Here is a 22,244-nt window from a genome sequence, read left to right as displayed (position 1 = left end):
ACAGCAGAGCCGTGTGGAGCAGGAATGTGACCAGCTGCAGGACTGTCCTCTGTGTTGGGAGCAAAGCCGCTGGCCGATGACAACTGTTTCCTGTTATGTGATGTGATTTGATGCGGTGTGATGTGAGAGTCCGAGGATTGTTGTGGGTCCGTGTCATATCTATGTGTTTGTGTGTAGGCATCTGGAGAGTTCATAGCCTGTAGCTCAGAGGTGGCATATGGCAGCTTAGTAGCACTTTTTTTTGTACTTTCACAGCCAAATAATAAATATCAACCCACATATAAAATCTGATCTGAAACCTTTGTGAAGAAACAGCTACTGAATGTTGAACATTGAAGCTGCACTGTTTGTTGTATTGTCTTAACATGAAGAGCATTTTGAAGACTTCTGCACTGTGCCTGAAGGTGTGGATGTCATTTATCTAACAGGCTAGAATCCAGCTATGAACCTATATGATTCCAAGTTAAAGAGAAAAAGTCCATCGTGGGCTGAGCCAAAAGGCCCGTGGCCACAAGCTGTGGGTAGTGACGAGATCCTGGATCCTTAGAGAGTGGATGAGGAGCACAGGTGGAGCTTGGAATAGAGGCGCTTCTCCTCTGCGTTGAGAGGGGCAAGATGAGGCGGTTTGAGCATCTGGTTAGGACGCACCCTCGGGCATGTTTAACCAAGAGGAGGCCCCTGGGGGCAGACCCAGGACATGTTGGAGGGAATATATCTGTCAAAAACTGCCTCTAGGAAGAGCTGGTTGAGGGAGGGGGAGGTAAAGGCTGCTGCCCCCATGACCACAACCCTGATATACAGAATAAATGGATGGAGGAATCTAAGTCGAAGAGGCCTGTGGATTTAGTTCATTATATTCTTTTTCTAGTCTTTTCTCAGTTCTGCCATCAAACCAGCCAATTAGTGTAATGAACAGTCAAAATGATTGTCTTCCTTGGTCTTAATCTGACACAATCACCTTCTCCTATTTTCTGTATTTGACTAAAGAAAAATCCTAACTGTTGCTCTGGGAATCACCTTAATTTGTCACTTATGTGTGAGGACATGCTGCACGGATCATTTGCTTGATTAGTCCTCTGATTTTTAGAGAAACAAATAAAAACTGTAGTGCTGTTAAGTTTGGTATAAAGCACCACAAAAATGATTATACACAAAAATGAGTCTTTATTCTACTGATTAACGTCCACACTTGGATAATAAGACATGGTTTATGTCACTAAAGGCATGTGTAGCTGGATATTTTCTGTCCAGTGTTGCTAAGCACTGAATTCAGCGCTCCCTCTTGTTCACTTTATCGCATTTTTTTTAAATCAGGCTCCGTGCTTTGTTGCATTTTGTTCAGCCTAAAACAGCAGCTCTGCTGCAAGTTTGTATAGAATTTATTTATTTTCTTGCGAACATCTTCGTTCTGTAAATACATCAGCGGTCTTGTTTGGGGAAGAGCTGGGAGCCACACCCTGCCGAGCATGAGCAGGGTGGGTGGCTGTTGACGGAGGCGAGGCAGACCTTTGTGGTCTTGTGTGTGTGTGTGTGGGAGAGCTGCAGCCCGCGGGCGGCAAAAGAGCCGTCACGTGTCCTTATGTGTGACAATCTGCCCGTCACAAGTTTGACACTTTGACAGGAGGTGGACATCTCCCCGTTTAAAATGAGAGGCACCCACACTCAGTGTTTGAACTACATCTGCAAATGTAGAAAATTATCTGTTGTTAACATGTTATTTCTCCCATAAATATTAGTGGAAAACAAAAATTTAATACAACATGTGTTTTCTGTTATTTTCTTTTCTCTCCACACACAAACAAGCACGTCAAGGCGCACACAACGGCCTAATGGACTTCTCTCCAATTCTGTCAAGCAAACAAAAATGAAGGACAATGCTTTTTTTTCCTCTCTCTCTCTCTCTCATGCTGTCTGTGTTCTTGCCCTTTCTGTTTTAAGACACGGCTCTCTGACGATGAACATAATGTGCCTTGAACTGTGTTCTTGCTCAGCTCACTGAGGGAAGCTCACTTTTGGCCCATGGGGTGGAAAATCCCAGACTCCACCGCCTGAAAGAACGTGAAGTTTTTCCTCCTCGCTCCCCACAGATTTAACCCATTTTCCCTTGCCAAGTCACTCGGCGCTCCTTCTGTTGTGAGTTGGTCTTGCTAACTGCCGTAGAGAGCGTTAATTGCTTGACCATATGGTTTAAAGTACAGAGTTAATCGTCAGACCCGTGACTTTAAAGTAGAGAGACGTTTATGGCTTAACCACAGCAGGCAGAGCGATGTGTAGCTTAATCACAGAATGGATCTAAGCAGATCATCATTAACAGGATCCCATCCACAAGTTTCAATTGTTTACGACACAAATGTGAACAAATGTGTCTTATATAAATAAAGCAGCATAAGGGGAGGGGCTTAGAAAGCCAGGAAGTGAGATAAAAAATGTCAACGAACATTATTCCATTTGTTCAAGACTGAGTCCAGCAGATATGAAACACTTTATGCTAACTGTCAGGAAGCAGTAGTCCAAGGTTCGAGTCCCCCTGACACTGCAAGCGGTTTTGTTTTCTCAGTTTTCAGACGTAACGTAACCTGTTATTTTAGCCATTTTTCTTCCTTTTTTATTGCACGAACAGAAGTTCACTTGTCTGTAGAACATTAACATTATCATATACATCAAGCTTCCTGTAGGTAACAGCTGCTGGCTGGCCTTTCAGAGCACTTTGTCTCATACCGCCGCTGTAAGCTGATGTATGACATTTACAATGTTGCACGCTCCTCCACCGGGAGTACCTCGATTCATCGTCGTCCCTGTTCTCCCTGTTCACCCCTCTTACTTGCCGCTGTCAGTCCGTCTCTGGCTGCAGCCCTTTGTTTGATGTAAGATACAAACAGACACGTCTGCACCGTAAAGACAGTTCAGACAGACAGAGAGACCGAGCGGCAGTGACACCGAGAGGAAGGGACCACGGAAAAGGAGAAAGAATGGTCCTGACAGCAGGCTGACTCTAAAGCACTGTAAAAGGGTTTTATTGATAAATATTTTGGAGGTTTTTGGTTATTCTTCCATCCCGGTGGGACACCACGGGACGAGTTGTGGCCAGTCCCTCTGCTCGGTGAGCAGACAGATGACAGAGGGGGGGGCTGAAGTGATAAGTGTGTGCAGATTAGGCTAATCTCAGTTATTTTTGTTGGCCTGGCTGTTGTAGTGGAGAGTTAGGGGTATGAGTGAGGGGTCAGGAGATGCCTGAGAAGAGCTCTTGTTTGTACTCGTAGGGATTATTTCTATTGAATGAAAAGGAGAAAAAATAACTTTCTTGATTATTGATATTCTTGCAGATTAATCATCAATCAACTAATTGAATAATTGACTAGTCACTGCAGGCCTGTCAGTGACTGACTGATCCTCTGTGAAGCACATAATGATCCTGGAGATCCTGTAATGATGCAAATTAATGAATTAGTAACTAGCCAATCATTTAAGGTTCTTTCTCTTCCATTTACTAAAGAGAATTTAGTGAAGCACCACCTATAGATGCATCACTAGAGAGTTATTGGTGAGGTGCAGCAAGAAGAAACATGGCTGCTGTTGGATCTATCAGAAGTTGAGCTTCAGAGACTGCAGCAAACAGGAGAGATCAATAGCAGCTTTGAGTATGGATGATTCATGGGCCTGAAATCACACCACGAGGCCATCTCCACCCCCGCAGCAGTGTACAGGGTGGGGTGTGTCCTCACTGTGATAGGAAGGGTCTATCTTGCTGATGTTTACATGAGCACAGCAGGTCACCCTGTGCAATCCAGTCAAATCCCTCCTGCTCTCACATGGGCTCTAATCTTCCCTGACTGCCTTCTTAGCACAAACAGGACTCACACTATAAAACCTCCTTGCTTCCTCCCCTTTCTCTCCTCAAGACATTCATAAAAATAACCTCTCCGTCTTCTCTTGGCTTTGTTATAGGACATTTCAGAATTCCCTTTAACGGCCTACATGCAGAAAATAGCAGAGATTTGAAGTGTGCAATAAGACAGGCGGGGATTTATTTCTGTCAGCTCAGCAAACCTTGTATCAGACAGAATTGTGGACATCCAATTTTTGTGACATTTTCTTTGCAGGAAATTAACCATTTAAACATGGTGCTTGTCCATGTTCATAAATTGCAACAAATCTGCCCATCCTCAGAAGAAAAATGCAACATGAGGTCAATATTTTAGTCCTCTAAAACATAAAATAAATAAAAATATTGAAGAGGACGTTTTGCTTGCAAAATTTGTATTCAAAGTATTCAATGTTATTAATTTCTTCCACTTAATAAGTAGTTATTTGTGACAAATTCAGCTGTGCTGTAGCTATTTAAAGCTAAATAAAATCAAGTGGAAACAAAACAGCTGCTGGTGTCAGGCGGACTCGAACCCTGGATGCGTTGCACGAACCCTTTTTGTCCTAACACTAGACTTTTGCCGTCCCATGAACACATGGCGTTGGGCGGTGCGCCCACATGTTCTGTTGTGTCATATCTGGCAGATGCATTATTGACAAAATGTGGCATCTGTGGCGACAGCTGAGAAACAAACAAGCTCAGAGCCTGGTTTTTGGCTTCACTCTGAGATTATTGTTTGGTTCACTGTGTAACCATAACACTCTGCTACTGGGGGGTGAAGGCAGTCATATTTATCAATGATTGCAGGATGTTTAGTGAGGGTTTGGGTGGGTGATGCTCTCTGTCATGTCTCTCCCCTTCTTTCCTCCATCATCCCTCCATCTGACTCACTAAAGACACTGATTAATGAAATGATGTTGTCAAACAGACTTGCATAACTAGACGATCAAAGGAGGGGAAAATGGGTCATGTGTGAATCCTGTTACCTTTTTTAGGGCCTCCTCTCAGCCTTTTTCTCCCTGCACCGAGTCAGAAATGCACAGGTCTCCTGTCTGAGCTATAAGTACTGCTTGTGTTTGGAGAGTTACAAGATTTATCAGAGCAGAGAGCTGGTGTTATTTTGTTATGGCTGCTCGGGTTACAGGTACAAATCAATAGAACATTCATCCATAAATATGTTTACTTGTTCTCCTGATGCACTCTAATCAGGCTTTTATATGCATTGAAAGACATTTCTAGAAGAATATGCATTAATTAACAGCATACATTAATCCCTATAGACTAATATAAGGCTTAGCACATCACAATATAAATGTTTCAGTCCCAAAGCCAATAGAAATACAGCGTTCCTGTCACATCATCAATGTAACCCTCATGACTGTGTGAGCATCTACCCCACAGGATGCTGCTTCTGCCAGTGCAGCTCGGAATGGTACAGCGCAGATTAAGGCGGAACAGAAGTGTTGAGGTTATCACGCTCACACGACCAAAATAGACGCAGAGCGGGTGAGACAGCGGGCAAAGCAGCGATGCCTTGCGGTACAGTGTGATGTGCTTAGTGGGAGAGAACAAGGGAATAACGCTGACGGACACAGAAATGATGGAAAACGCAGCGCAGATGAACTGCACGGCGTTCCCGTGGGAACGAGCAGCTCGGGCAGACACGGAGTATTCCCACTCATGATTGACACGTTACAGAGGGATGACTTTTCCAGTTAAACGATCGCATTGATTGGCTGAAAGGAAACACTACTAATATAGTGCAGCCAATCAACAACCTTTCATCCTGTGCTCTCACACATTTATCAGATGTTTGCAGTCCTCAAACGGTTTTATTTGATGCTCAAGAATTAGCCTCAGCTCAGGTCATGAAGCTACAATCACACATTTTAAATATGTTGCAAAAGAGACATTTATTTAAGAGTAAGTATTGAAATAGTGGAGAATACCTGATTACATTTATTAAATGAATTATTTCTACTTGAATGCCCCTTTAATCCAGGTAATGAATGGGTGAATGATAGATACTGCTGAGCCTTGCAGTCTCCTTTCCTTTGTAGAAGTCCCTGTCTATCTGGCTCTATGCTCCAAGATGGCCTCTGTCTCCAAATGAGGACCACTAAGCTCCTCCTTCATTGCTGGGAAGACCACAGGGTGGCTGTTGGGTCATGTCTCACAAAGCACAGATGTATCACAACCTATGAACAGCTAAACTTATAACGAATAATTAGCTAAAAAGTGCATGAACGTGTCACTGTTATGATTTGTTTTTTTCTTTTTTTAACTTGCTGTTGAAATAAGGCATCAACAACTAGTGTTTTTAAACACCTCCTGGTTCAGGTTAGGCACTAAAAACATGGAGAGGGGTTGAGTAACGACCATGCGCATGCACCTCATCACCCAATGATGTAAAACATAGTTTAACATGTTAAATTGGTGCGTTATTCTCCTTAAAACTCTGGGAGAAGGGCCCTAGATACCGTTACCAACAGCATCAGGGTGTCACCAGGTCGGTCAATTCTACATTAATATTATTATTTTACTCACAAATATGGACACAACCAGCCTGTACTTGGCCTTATTTGCAGGATGTGGCTACTCTTCTGTATAAAGCAGGCTTTGCTGTAGAAGCTCATGCAGTGAAATGGCGATGACCCATCTTTAAGTGTTCTTTGCTTAGATCGCTGCCTGTTTTCTGCGGGTGTCTAAAGATCCCATTGATCACTACCTGCCTTTTAATTAAGTCTCTGGCCACAAATGACTGTTGGGCCTCATTACCTGAGTGCTGCAGAGGACTCAGAGCAGACACTGGATGTAAAGCTGCATGTTTACTATGTTGGAAAGGCTCTTCCTCATGTGCAGTCTGGTCTGTATTATGAGCAGAACTGCAGACCGATTAGCTTCTCAGTGCATACAGTACAGCGTGATGCCCGAAGCTCTGAAATAATGCCAAGTCTATTTATGTTTATTTACTGCTGAACGTACATGAACATGATTATGCATCGTGCATTACAGTCACATGAATTACATTACTTCCAGCGAGCTGCTTTTCTGTGACTGAGAGAGCGTGACATAAGAACTCTGTGTGGAATCTATAGAATATAACTTCATCTGCTGACGCCTGAGTGAGCTCCTTAACTTTTTTCTTTATTATATAGAAGAAATAAAGAAAACGTGAGACGTCCTAAACCCCTGTAAATGTCCATTACATGATAATATGATTTTTTTTTTTTTTTTTTTTCAAATCCAAGTTTAACTGTAATTTTGTGATTAAGTAAAACCGAACGAGATCCAAGAGGAGATTTACAAGACGATTTTAAGCAGGAGAATTCCAGATTTTCCTGGAAGCAGTTTTGTTATCCTTCAATGTAATAGCCAGTGGTGGAGTTAATCCCCTCAAATTAGTCCCATGCTAATCCTCACTAACCTCAAACAGAGGTCACTCATGTCCAATTTGAAGATGCATAAAGAACACTTTGTAATTGCGTGTTCAAGGCCCACAGCTTGACCGTGACTCATTCTCCTGCGCTCACTTTTCAGATGCAAAAATGTCAAATTACAGTTAAAAAAAAAATACATCAACCCGACAGACTGCACTCATGCAAAAAAAAAAAGTTTGAGTGATGGTTTTCGTTGGTGCCTATATCAGTGCTTGCAGAATAATGTTTACTGGAGCATATGTATATAAATATATATATATTTATGTGATACCTGCCAGGATGGAGATCTGTCATCTTGTGCCACACAGCTGGATGGATGTAAACATGCCAAATGTGCATGAGAGCCTCGCTGGCTGGACACGACCCGTGTGCGACTTTGTGTCACTATCACTATCGCATCTTGGCTGTTTGTCTCCACTGTATTAGAGGATTATGCTGACCTATGCCCCTGGTCAAATTTAAGCTTGATGCACTTAATTCTAAGCCAATATTTCGCCAATGCAGAGCACCGATGATGAGTCTGGCTGTCTGTCAGCACCACCTCTATCTGTGGTCTGTATGACATCATACTGATGCAGAACTTGTGTCTAATGTTGTGTTGAGTCTGGAAACCTTTGTTAACAGAGTGACCATCATTTTGTTCTCTTGATTTCTGAAAATATGTGCATGTGACATAATCAGTATTAACGTGAAGTCAGTCAGTGGGGTTAAACTGAATGTTCTCTGTAACTAGCATCAGTCTATTTTCTAACATTTGCAGATGCTGTCATTTGCAAACAGCAGGACATGTTGCTCCCTTTGTTATCCTGCAGCTAACATTAGCTGTAGTATGGCACCCTGAAGATCCTGTCCTGAGGTCTTTACGTAGAAATCCGACTGAAAAAGTCAGGAAAAGTCTCATTTCATTCACAAACTGCCCACCTGTTCATACCTACAGAATCGTAGGTTGGATTTAATTGAACCCTCTGAGGGTTTAGTTAAACTCATCCTCACATATCCATAAATCACAGTGAAGGTTATCCTGTCTAATCCTCTGAGCAGGCTGGTGATCAGCACGTGGAGCCTCTCCATGTAAGAACCCTATTAATAAACCTTGTGCTACCTGCTGCCACTAACAGACAGAAAGAAACCCAAACAAACTCCATGTTGTGTTAATGAGTTTCCCTCTCCGGCCTTGTGTGACTCAGTGGAACCTAAAGGTCACAGAGGCTTCCCAGCAAAGTGAGACGGTGCCTGAGAATCTGTGCGACCTTCCCACCCCCCACCCCCCACTTTTCAGTACTTTTGTTGTGCTGTTTAATGAAGTTTGACCCTGTCTTTGTTATTGAGTCATCACACTGTGATAAATGTAAACACACACACACACACACACACACACACATATATATATACATATATATATATATATATATACATATATATATATATATACATACATATATATATATATACATACATATACATATATATATATATATATATATATATATATATATATATATATATATATATACATACATATATATATATATATATATATCAGACATATATATATATATATATATATATAAAATAAAACAAGAGGGAGAGAGCGGTCTGCTAAATTAAGAGTACAGATGTAGGAGCATACTGAGTGCATTGAGACAGCCATCCCGTAAGCTAGTGGCTAATTTTAGCCTTGGAGGGCAGCGCCCTGTATCTCCCTGTGGATGATTTGAAGCGTAGAGGGATCTGAGCATCAGCTCAGGCTCTTGTTCTCTCCTCTGTGTTCTGTGTGTGGACACTGTCCTTTGTGCAGAAAGGTTACAGGACAGTCACAATGGACCCGGGGTGGGGGGGTGGGGACTAGGCGAGGATTCAAAGAGCTTTTAGAAACACCTGGGGTTTGGTGAGGTTATGACGGAAGAAGAGTTTGCATACAAATGGGGATAAAAAGGATCAGAAGTACACCAATGCAGTACGGAAGTTTAGAGTTATTTTCTTTTTTAAAGATAGTAAAACACAAAGTTCCCCATTTCAGACTTTGCCTTGTGTGTGTGACAGTGTGGTAAATCTATAAAAATATCATTATAAGTATGAATTTTACAGGCAATAGAAAGCCATTAACTTAAAATAGATCATAATTACCTGAAAATTATAATCTTTCAATTCAACCAACTGAAAAATTGGGCAGGTTTATTATGCAGGACGAGCCCATCAGTGGCCATCTTTCTCTATATTTAATTTTTTTTTATTATTATTATTATTATTATTGAGCAGCAGTGTGAGGAAGATTATGGAATAACTAACCTGGAAATAAGTAATGGCTTTTCATGCTAATGAGAAAGTTTGAATTGAAGCGGCAGCCAATCAGGCGTGAGCCGATTCTCTTCTGCCAGATTCCGACGTAAATGAAACCGCTTCTCACCGCAGACATGCTCACTCACCCCGCTGATGACTTTCTATTATGAAACGTTCCTGCTCTGATTAAACGGCACCACAACACAACCAGCAGCAGCAGCTCCTGGTGTTTAAACACACACACACACATACTCTCTCCATCTGCGATACATTACACTCTGCTGTATGTGTGTGTGTTTCCTCCACTGGTCAGTTTGTTTTGGATAGCAGCCATGTTGAATTATGAACAGCCCAACATCTGCGAGTGTGAAGACACACACGCACACACTGCAGCAGTGGCCACAGAGGCTCACCATGCCCTCAGCTTCAAAGATAACTTCAAGCCTGTTTGTGGATCTCCGTCCACAGCACGTTTCAGAGGTCTAACTCCGTTCGACTAAATGTTTGCACTTGAGGTCTAACCGAGGTCTCTGTCCTCTTCTGTTTTTTCTCTTTGGCAGATTTTCCATATGACCTATGACCTGGCTAGTGCAGTGGTAAGAATATTTAATTTGATAGGGATGATGCTGCTTCTCTGTCACTGGGATGGATGTCTCCAGTATCTGGTGCCTCTCCTCCAAGACTTCCCCCCCGACTGCTGGGTGTCCCTAAACGGTATGGTTGTAAGTATCACCAGCTTTTCTTCTTTTGTTTGTTTTTTTTTGGAATTTGATATACAAGCTGTAGCGCTGCAGTTTGCAGTGATTAGAGTGGCAGATTCTCAAACGGAGGAGGGAAAGCTGTGCAAAGGGCTTCCTAAGTATGCAGCCACCACAGCGACGGAGAGCTAGTATGGTGACGCCTTCAAGTGGAAACAATTTTTAATATTTTAGCAGACAAACTACGCCTTTAAAGGAAGGGTTCAGGAAGGCAATCCACTGCGAGCAGCTCTGGAAGGTCCCCAGGCTGCATCCTCACTAGTTCTGTGGAGGAGTGTTTCTCCTGCAGCCGTATTTTTTGTTTGCAGCTCAGTGTTGAAGTGTCGATGGCTTAAACTCTAAATCAAACATGTTTCTACTGGCTTCTGGTGTGAGCATCACTTCTGTGCTGTCAGGACTCTCCCCTGAGAACCATCGTTAAAACACAATAAATGACACAGAAGTAAAAGATGAGCTTTGACGTGTCTCTCCGCTCTGACCTGGACTGTGGTCTAAATGATATATTGCTACTTATACACACATTAAAGGGATGTGGCAGTAAAAGCATTGATAGTGGCAGCCTGGACCTTTTTCCCCCCTCTTTCCTTTACTTGAGCTGGGGTCAAGCAGACAGCGGTTGCTAATCTGGGAGCGATGCTATGGTGTGGAAGTGCGCTCGGGCCTTCGGGGTGTTGCCGATTGTAAATGTTTGCTCGCTCCTGGAAGTCTTTTTGCCTTCTCACGGCCCTCTCTGTGACAAACATCTCATGCGCCGCACACATGTACACTGGCTGCTCGCAGGCATCGAGCTGGAGGTGCGAATGTCAGCTCTCCTCAACATCACACGCTCGCTCTTATCTTTACTTTGAGGCACTGACTTGCCCAAAATGAGTTCAATACCAGCCCAGCATGTGTTATTCATCCAAACAGACATTATCCATCTCTGTTTACACCGAAGGAATTTGCTGTGATGTAATTCTCTGCATAGCTGTCACACAATTTAAAATGGCTAATGGCTCTGCTGTGTAAACAAAAACAAACAACTCCTCCTTCAGTAACCCAGATTATTTAACTTTAAACTCTGGCTTCATAGCCATTAAATATCATCATGAACAGCCGCTTGCGTTTGCACAGCATGTGGCTGCTCGTGTTCAGGATGAATCAGACGTTTCCCTTCTTGTAACAGATCGATACGAAAGGGAAATCGTGCGAAAGGCTAATATCCTGCCCCCTGTGTGGCCGGATCATCTGACTGCGGAGAGCTAGAGCCAAATATATACAAAGACGTCACAAGTGTGTGTGTGTGGAGGTTACTGATGAACACGATCAACACGACACTGTGGATCTGTATGCAGAAACAACACTACACTACTCCTCCTCACAGACAGATCAGGTTTCCAGACACACGTCCTGGCTCATGCTGCTTGTCTGCATACAGAGCATGGCAGCGTGCACTCTGAGGTCCAATGACAAGAGCGCATTTTTAAAATATGCTGATTTTTCAGGTGCGTATATGCAATTTTTGTGATAAATAAAAAAACATTAAGAGTCTTAAAGGTAGGGTAGGAGATTTTAAAAAAACTCAGTGAGAGTCAGCCAGATTTCAAACGTAAACACACGCCCCTTTCTCTCGGAGCTCACCCCGAAGCCACGCCTCCAATCACATGGACGCGCATTACCTGAAGACGAGCTGCGGTCTGTGACTTCGGCCATCATGCACGTACCTCTCTGGTGCACGCAGAGCAGGAAGAGAGTGACAACCAGCCAATACTCCTACAGGGTCCACCCGGAGGATTGGCTGATGTTTTTAGCATTTTATAGCTTCCACAGATGATTCATATTCTTCGCTTTAAAGCGAAACTGCCGAACTAATCGGTTGCTATCGGATTGTAAAGAGAAGTTACACTAATTTAACAAAAAGTGCATCAGAATGAAATCTCCTACCCGACCTTTAACACATGTGGCTGCAGCCCCTCCATGACACATGTCAGAGGCTCCAACATATCTGTAAGGTATCAGCTCGTGAGCAGCTAGCGTAGTGTTACTGACTGTAATGTGGCAGAATGAGCAATTTGTGGAATCTCTTCCCTGTGGATCCGTGCAGAAGCCAGCCTGTGTGTGCTGATTGCCGTCTGGCAAATCCAAAGTGATAAGCCCAGCCCAAGAGTGGGAACTCTCATCTAACACCATCAGAGTGCATCAGCAAAAAAAAAAAAAGGTTTTCTTCTGTTTACTGCAGGTATAAATATATAATGTGGTCGACAAAGGGAGAGAGGCTGTCTGCAGGACTAAGCAGCTCAACGGTGGCGACTTTGGATGCAGATTGCGTCACATTTTCTGTTGTGTTGTTGGCTCTGTACTTTTTGTCTCCAGCTGTGAGGCCAACGAGGACGGGAGATACTGCTGAGTGGTGCAGCGCAGGCTGCAGGGCTGTTATCTTCATGACTAATGGCCTGAGAGTAGCTTCTTACTCTTTAGAGGCTGCTTTTACTTAATCACCAGACAAGATAATGCTGCTGTCACTGTGTTGGCTCAGGTTAGAAGCTGATGGGCTGCTGCATTTGTCCGCATGTACACCTTAAAGACATGTGTATGTTCTGTGTGCTTACTCATATTAAGAGAGAGAGACAGCTGAGCAGCAGCCTGCTGAGGATTCATGTCTCTGAGAGGTGGTTAGGGGCAGACAGACGGGCGGATATACTGCAGGTAGACACACTCACAAAACACAGAAAGGCCTGACTAACCACGCATAACCTCGTCTTTCAGCACCAGTCACCCTTCCTGGCTTCTTTCATCCCAGGACCACCCACTACATTTCTATCTATCTTCCCAACCCCCCTGAATGAGTCACTTCCAACAGCTGAGCTCAGTCCAGACTTTATGAATTAATCAGAATTTTTCTCTCTTCTCAAACATTCGCACTTTCCTCAGCAAGAAGCACGCACTGGTTTCCTTTAAGACCGCCTTTCCTGCTCGTTTTCCTGATTTGTGATGTGGCTGGATGAAGCTGCTGTGCGTCATTTGTCAGTAGATAATAGGAGGGAGTTTTTAACCTCTTCTTGACTATAGCTGTGCATGAAGGAGGGACCGAGGGAAAGAAAACATACCACAAAGTCCTGGAGGTGGAACAAAAACACAGCAGCAGTAGCTCTGGACAGTGAATAACTGCCTCAAACATGTTTGTTACATATAGAATGTCTGCTGATATTTCACAATAAAAGCCCTGCTGTCCACCAAAGTGCTTTTAATTTGACATTACATTATATTAAACAGAGGAGAATTAAAGCCAAGCCAATGTTTCCCTCTGCGGTTATAATAATACCCCATTAAAAATAGTCAGACAAAACAAACATATTCCTCTCTTTTGCTGACATTTTATAGGCCATTCATAAGCAAACATTAATCTGCCATCAGCTGCTACAGGCAATAAGCATGAGAACTAATGAGACAACCTTGTGAGGCCTTTTCTTGCCAGTTTGGTGCCCATGCAGGCCTGCAGACCCCCTCACTTCCTCACTTGTGTTCAAAGACTGCTGTGCCTTCTGTGCGCTTCCAGGGAGAACAGCTTGTAGTTTGATTATGTAATTGAATATTGTGCATCTTTTTTTTTCTCCCCCATGCAAAGGGACAGCTTGTTGGGTTTGAGAGAATTATATGATTGAGTAATAAAAGTTAATCGGTTAATGTGAATGTTTCGCCTGTTTGGTTACTTTCTGTATAGATACACAAGGATTCATTGAAATATTTGTAAATAATAATATAAAATGTGGCAACCAAGAGTTATTTAAAATGATAAATCCACACGTTAAAGCTACTAGAGTCAGAGAGCATGTGTGGGATGAAGATGTGAATCTAACTCTACATTACATCCGGTTAGTCTCATATTTATTCGTCAGTATCAACAACAACAACAACCTACGCCTCTGGGTCACACTCCTCTCTGGGACTATGGTGCATCATCCGCTGCCTTTCCTGGTGACATATCCGGTCAGATCGTGCAAGAACTGTTTGAGACGTGATTTGCTGACGCGCACGCTGTTGAATTATAGAAACTCTGACAATAGTGCTGGATGGGATTTGTGTTAATGAAGTGTGTGAGTTCACTTTTGTGCTGAAAGATGAATCTGCAGCGTCTGATGTAACTTGTTTTTGCAGCATTCAGAGCATAATTATATTTAGAATAACTCTGGAAGAACTGAATGCGTATGCTGCCAGAGAGGCCGGGGGAATAAAAAACAGGAGAAACGCTTTAAAAGGAGCACGGACTCAACACTGAAATCAATCTGTCAATTCAGGCAGTTTCTGCTTTTTAACAACTCTAATATAAAACACACGGTGACGCCTATTCTTTTCTTGATTTCTACTGTACACTGACAAGCAAGTCCGATAGGTGTTAAGTATGTGGCTGCCAGCTGTAATCATAAAGCACTCACCACCAGTGTGAGTCATAATCAAACGGAGGCACGGCAGTGAGCTTTACCACAGAAGGTCCTAAGGATAAACTGTGTGAAAATTTGGACACCTCCCAGATGTTTAGTTGGAAACTAGGGGTGGGAATCGAGACCCAGTTCCAACTCGGAACCGGTTCCAACTGACCGATTCCATCGGAATTGTGCACCTCCAACGTTATCGATTCTTCTTAACGATTCTATCATTTCCCTGTAATTTTGTGCTGCGCTTCATTTGCGCCACACTCTCTGCAACAACTCAAGCTGTGTCCCAATTCAGAATGTCATATGTTGGACTGCCTGAGGAGCGCTGGTCAAATCTCCACTTAATATCCTGCATTAGCATACTGTCACCTCGCAACTGCAAGCAGCATACGCAGTTTTTTTTATTAATAAAGCCAAGCTACATATAAACATCTCCCGGTTTTTCCTGCATTTTAGATGAAAGTGACGATGACACACACACAGGCTGATGTTGACACAGGCAACTGGCTCTTCTTCTTCTTGTGTGGGTGGATCGCCTGCCATTTAGAAAATATTTTAATATTAGTCTACGATCTATCCTCATGGTGCCTCAAAGATCTTTTATAACACTGATGTCTCACTCTGTCCTGATCGCCTGCGTCATTGCGTGTTTGTGTGTCTATGTAGTAGTGCGAAGGATCGAAGGAGTGAGAGCTCTTAGCGTTACAAGATCTTTGCGACAAGTTTTGGGTGGTGTTAACAAACCGTGAGGCGGCTAAATGCTGCGGGCTGAGAGACAGAGGACTGCCGCCTGATGCCAGTTCAGACTGGATGCTGCGCGCTGTTTTTATAATGTCCATCAATCATGACGCATATTTTTTGGGATTAGAGTAGGTAGATCATTTTGACTTGGTCATTGTAAAAAGTACCCTCCGAGCCAAGAAAAGTGTGGGCCCCGCTGGTGTAGAACCTATTTTTTTGGCCATTCAGAGAACTACTCAGGAATTGGATTGATAAGCAGAATTGACAATGCCATTGATATTGATATAAACTCCCACCCCTATTGGAAATGATGCATCAGTCTAAGCTGCTATTTTCTATCAATTTCCATCCTTTCCTCTCAGAGTTAGAGTTCATAACCTGAACTACCTCCAGCACGTTATCAGCACAACCTAAGTCGACACTGCCTCTTCCTCCTTGTCATTAAGTTTAAAAAAATCTGTCGACTTGTTAGCGTCTCTAATCCTTAAACCTGGGGATATGAGCCCTGTTCCAACAGATGGCTTTTTCTTTATTGAAACTTGTGAGTCACACAGAAACACATTGTCAGATGTGATTTAGCAGCAGCGTGCCATAATATAAACTGTAACCAAGCATGCAGCTGTTCTCTGTTGTAAATGTAATGCCACTTTTGGATGGCAGAGTTCCTGATTGTTTGTGGCTTCTTGGGACTTAAATTTGATCAATAGAAATATGTTAGCTTATCCGGGGCTGCTGTGCTGCTGAACTGATCGACTCCAACCAGACAAGTCAAAACAACCTAATGGCCTTTCTACACTGTGCGATTTTTAACGATCTTATAAGACCATTGCATGACACACTATGCGACATGAATCTAATAAACTTTGGTACGACGTCAAGTTTGATGCATGCAGATTGTACGATGACCATTTACTGAATCGCAGGTTGCAACGTAAGTCAACATGCGAGGAGGAGGAGGAAGACGTGGATGCGGGGTGACAGGTCATAGCAGCTGTCACACTGTGAGTCAATCATCCTAAATTTCTGACACCGCTAGAATTTTATCTCAGCTTGTCGTTGGTCTCCAGACGCTGACAACGGTTATCGTGGAACCTGCCTCACAGTGCGACGTAAGACCACCGATTTATGGCCACGACCAAAGATAGCTCCACGATTCTCCTGCGATGCTCGTCTTTCATCAACAACAGCCCAAAATCGCACCGTGTAAACTGGGCATTAGAGAGGAGCCTGGAAAGGACCAGAAAAACACAGATAACGTGGCTCCTGCTAGGTCACGTTGCATGTTCTTACTGTGCACTTCGTGGGTTTGGAGGGATATTTCATGTTCTGCCTGCCTGTAAATCTGCATTTTACCTCCTCCTTCTAGACTTTTCTCCTCATCTTTATTCATAAACCTCTGGTGAATTTAGTCCCTGAAATAGCATCTGATCTGCGTCATTTGTCCCAAATAAAAACAAACATTAGGTTTTAGAAACCATGACATACCCGCAGCGCACAAACACAATGTGATCTCCATCCCCGAGCCCTTTATGACCCACACTGCAGACAACTCCTGTTAGATACGTGCACCAAACATACAAGGACAAAGGTGCACTGAGTCACTCCAGCATATCCGATAGCATCAGGCAAAACTACACTTCTCTGCTTTTCCATGCATATAAATATGTCAACACAAACATTGCGCTGTGTTGCTCAATAAACATTCGCCCACCACCACCACCTCAGCCACACGTGGAAGGACATCCTGAGGTCCGTGACCTCTGCAAACGGTGTTTGTTCCAGCTGCGTGGTCGGGTGCGCTTGTTCTCTGTGAACAGATTCTTCAGTCCAGATTCATTGGACAGACTCAAGGTAGTATTTTGTTGGTTTAACCCTTCACCGCCTTCATCTAATCCTCCTATGCAAACAAAATGGGCCATAACTGGCAAGAGTAATTATCACAAATTTCCTAATCAGTGTCAGGAATAAACAGCAGATCAGTATGGAGATGAGAATTGATGAGTCATCCAGGGCAAATGATTAGCTGTAAATTATCTCATTTACTAAACCCCAGTTGATGAACGGCGTGGAGCCGAGCAGAACGCCGAGCGGCGCCATGACAAAAGGAAGGTGACATGGACATGATGGGATGTGCTACATAACCGTGCGCCTGCCAGCTGATGGAAAAGACAGAGATTAAATACATCTTCTAGAGGTTTCATATTTCTTTCATTAGCCATTCTGTTGTGGGTGAGATAGGTATTCTATATAGAGCGCCTGCTCAGCACTTATTCTCGGCAGGAGCTGAAGCTCTTGGAGGAGCCAGCGGCGAGGCTGCTGTCACATTTGTCTCCAGATAGGAACTTTGTGGCTTTCACAGATATAACTTTTTTTGCTCATCCCCCACAGGTAAAGGCACGTGTTCACATTTGACATGTATGGTGTTAATGAGGAGTCTGAATCATCTCTGGATCATAGCAGGAAACAAAGAAAGGGAACGTTTTAAGAGCTTTGCGGAAATATTAAGAGCTGGAAAAGCATGATGCTAACATGACTTATATACTGATAAAACCGGCGAGAACGTCATCCAAGCAGAAAAACAGCATTAGTTCATTCTAAATGTGGCAAAAATTGACCACTCTCCTTAGCATGAAGAGCTAATTGTTAGAATGCAGCTTGTTTGAAGCATCTAATGTACTGAACTTATCTGCGTAACTATTTGGCCCAGCCTGTGTTGTGCTAAGTCGCACCGCCCTCCATCTTCTACAAGATAAAATCCTTAAAAAGGCATCTCATCATTCACACATCAAATTGGACAAACTTCCATAACAACCTCCACTGGATAACAAGACTGTGCACCAATATATCAGCAATGCTGCAAGGATTCATGGGAAATGATGAGATCTGTAAATAATGCGAGCTCCTTCCTTCTTTCCCACACTTTGGTAAACAGAAAAAAAGGCTGTGGCGCTGTAGGTCCAAGCAGTGGGAGAGCTGAAAGTGAAGGTAAAAAGGTAGCGAGGTCAGTCACTCAATGAGGGCATTAAGCTCTGAGGCATGAAGAGTGTGTTGGCAGAATGTTTGGTTGAGGTTCAGTGATCCATCAAAGGGAGGACAGCCTTTCCTCTCTGCTTTGCCTTTCAGTAAATCCCCCCTCAACCCTTCTTTGTCTCCCCCACCCTCTCTCTCTCTCTCTCTCTGTATCCTTACAGAATGTTTCCTGGGGTAAGCAGTACTCCTATGCCCTCTTCAAAGCCATGAGCCACATGCTGTGCATCGGGTATGGTGCCCGGGCACCCGTCAGCATGTCTGACCTGTGGGTCACCATGCTCAGTATGATTGTAGGCGCCACGTGCTACGCTATGTTTGTGGGCCATGCTACAGCTCTAATCCAATCCTTGGACTCCTCACGCAGGCAGTACCAAGAGAAGGTAGGAGTCTCACACACAGACACACACAGACACACACGTTACTAAGATTGAACATAATGTTTGGGTTTACATGATGCTGGATGTACAAATGTTGAATCTTTTGTTGTTACAAGTAACAAGTAAGTCTAAAAGTATTAATCTGGAGGGTTTGCTCTTTCTGACTGCATACAATCCTGCTCATTGAGGCTAGATTTAAACAAATTAGGTCCTCTCTCTGTGGCTCTGTGGACCAATGGGGTTGTGCTCTCACGGATCACAATATCCGAGGCGATGACTAGGAAAGAGGATTTTCCTCCCTCGCCCCACCGAGCAGATCACATAAGGCCAACAGGGTGAAGAGGTCTACAGCCTGACCGGCCACCTCAGTGTCCGTATGCTGCCAGTGAACACATTTTATTTTTCCCCACCTAGTTCATTTCGGTCCCTATTACATCATTACATCTTTCTTTTTTTTTTCCACGTGGAAGAGTGATTATCCAGCATTTCAACCTAGCCACCATCTGTGATCCCGCTGAGGGGCCTGGGCAATTCCCAGAACACCCGGCCATGACTGATGCGCTTTGTGTTTGCACGCAAGAACCAGAGTTTAACTGCCAAACTTTGCTTGCGCTTATGCTGCAGAATTCTATGCATTGTGGTGGTGCAGTGGGATTACAGACCTTTATGGTGTGTGAAACGTTGTTTTGATTAAAAACAAGTTGACCTTAAACTGCTGCAGTAAATAAAAATGATGTAAGCTCAGACAGACGGATGCACCGACAGTAGCAGTTTGTCGATAACGATTTGAAGACCTGAAACTATTTATAATTTACTGCAGTTTTTTAATCCCTAACGTCAAACATTCTGACCAATTTGGTGCTCTTCTGATCTGAGGATCAGTCTCAAGCCTTTATGGGGCCCTAAGCAAAATTTCATACCACCACCTCAGCATCAGATGCTTCATCATCCTATAGGCTGCACTGTGTGTAAAACCATCTCATTTGTATTAATCAATGTTATTTTTTTAAATATAAAATATATATTTTATCATGGCCTTTTGGTGCTCTTGGGGGCCCTAAGTGACCGTATATTTCGCATATGCCTTGGGCTGGCCCTGATCAGTCTTCCGACCAATCAATCGAACCGTTCCTCTCTGAGCATATGAACAGATCATTTTTAAAATACGCCCGTTGCAGGTTTGGACTGACTCACAGTCAGTTTGTTCTCACAATTCTTATCGCAGCATCGACAGACTCACCTCGGCAGCGACATGCTAAAATAAACCTTCTTTAATTTACACTTAGTTTGTAAAAGCATTTAGCTGTTCTGTGATGGGCCGACCTTGCCAGCGCCCCCCCCCCCCTGTGTTTTTGGCACCATGTTGCAGAAGTGATTTACATGCAGCTTAAAAAGTCGTCATTATGACTTGTATGCCTTTGAAAAAGTGGAATAACACATTGTTATTAAACACAGCCTGACTGACGATTTCATCACCATCTCTCATCAATAAACAGATGCTGAGGTGGAGGTGGAGGAACACCATCATTTTTATAATTGATTATAAACCACTTGCCGCAAAAATTAAAGACAGCAGGTCGCCCACAGCGAACAAGAGTCATTGGAAGTCGCTGTCTGAATTAGTGACAGCTCTCTTGTTCAGTATGTGATGTACATCTGCTTCACAGCAAATATGCTTAATCTACATCCGGTTTTATCCTCTCAACATCCCTCCAGGCATTGAAGTGACAGCTTTGAGGCTGTGAATGCCATGTTCGTGGTAACAGAGCCCCAGTGTGGAGCCAGATCCAGCCAGTGCTGCTTTTTGCTGCATGGCTGTGCATATCAGCGGAGCAGGCTGAGCAGCAGCAGGGATGGTTTCAGGGTGCTGCTGAGCCTCCAGTCATTACATCTATCACTGCCACAAGGGGTTGGCAGGGATAAAGAGATGAAGGCCATTGTTTCAAAAAGGTGGGAGAAGCTGAAGCTACAGAGCAGAGAGGAGTCTGAGGAACGGTGGGGGAGGAAATGAGGGTGTAAAGTATGCATGATATCAAGACGTGCCTGCTGTGATGCCCCGATGCTGAATCACTGTGACCCAGCTGTGTGTCACTCAGCAGCTCGACTACTACTCTCCAAGCTGTCCTACATTTCATATGTGGGTTTGAGTTCCATGTAAAGCTAATTAAATAATGTGCGGATACACAGGCTGAAGGGTGTAAGTTAGGGATGCACCTAAATGAACATTCTTGGCCGAAACCGAAACACCGAAAAAAAACCTTATTATATAACCTTATTATGCCAATTATTAGTACCATTGCATTTATGGCTATGACTGTGTACTAACCTCACTAAAATCAAGCATTGCAAATGCACAACTTAATATTAATGTTTCAAAGAATAAAGCAATTGAATATATTTATTTAGCACATTCAAACAATGCACAATATGAAATAAAATAACTTGGCTTGACCCCACTCATGTGGACATTATGTGTGCGTTGTATTTAAATAAAGGGCCAGTGCATATATAAACATTTTGTCAAATTAAAAAAAAAATGTCCAGCAGAAAAATACATCTGATGTCACATATATAGTAAATCAGAACAGAATAGCCTGTCTATGATTTTTTAGGCGCTCTACTGCAGGATCTGACTGGATCTGCGCTGTGCGCTTCTGTCTCCAAGCAGGTTCTACGCATCCACGCTGCCTGGATCATATCTCGTGTGTGCTGCTTTATTCCCACAAGTATGATGGGAGTACGAGTGTACTTTTCAATGTTTTCACTCCACGGTCCGTCTCAACCTCTTTGCTAAGAAGACGCTTTAGTGCTGCGTTTAAAAGTATAACGTCAGCTGTAGATGCATCAGAGGAGCGGATCTCTTTAGTTAGCTGCTCAAATGGGCAAGAAAAGACACCTCAGACATGCTGGAGCGTCATCACAACAACATTCTGTTTCAGCTAAATTTCGGTGGCCGAAAATTCGGTGCATCCCTAGTGTAAGTATATATATATATACACACATTTAGAGGTATCAAAGTGCTCATGGACTGACTTATCCACAGGAACTCCCCTTGAGTGCCATCAGCGAGAAAAGAAGTGGGTTAATTTTGTGCACATCCCAGTCTGACTGGGCCCAGACTATTTCTAGAGAGAGAGAGAGAGAGAGAGAGATGATGAGGAATGTAGTCAGCATTGATGTGAATTAGAAAGTAACTCGGTAATTAACCAATTAAATCACAAATTAGGGTTCATGTGGAAATGAGTCATTGTGAGAGGCAGGAGCTAAAGGGAACAGAGAAGCTGCAGTTCCTCTAATGGCCACTTGAGGCTGGCATTATTTGCATTAAGTGGGACTCTTGT

At 43.3% G+C, this 22,244-nt stretch overlaps 1 protein-coding gene across 1 annotated transcript in view; it reads left to right on the top strand.

Annotated features, from left to right (window-relative positions):
• hcn1 (hyperpolarization activated cyclic nucleotide-gated potassium channel 1) overlaps positions 1-22,244 on the top strand; it is a 48,329-nt gene that overhangs the window by 9,780 nt on the left and 16,305 nt on the right. The window contains exons 3-4 of the mRNA XM_028417932.1: positions 10,146-10,307; positions 18,688-18,906. Of these exons, the coding sequence (XP_028273733.1) occupies positions 10,146-10,307; positions 18,688-18,906 (381 nt within the window). The remainder of the gene's footprint in view (positions 1-10,145; positions 10,308-18,687; positions 18,907-22,244) is intronic.

The sequence above is a fragment of the Parambassis ranga genome, chromosome 12 (assembly GCF_900634625.1).
Source record: "Parambassis ranga chromosome 12, fParRan2.1, whole genome shotgun sequence".
NCBI classification, from domain to species: Eukaryota; Metazoa; Chordata; class Actinopteri; family Ambassidae; genus Parambassis; species Parambassis ranga.
This window is presented reverse-complemented; position numbering and strand designations above follow the sequence as displayed.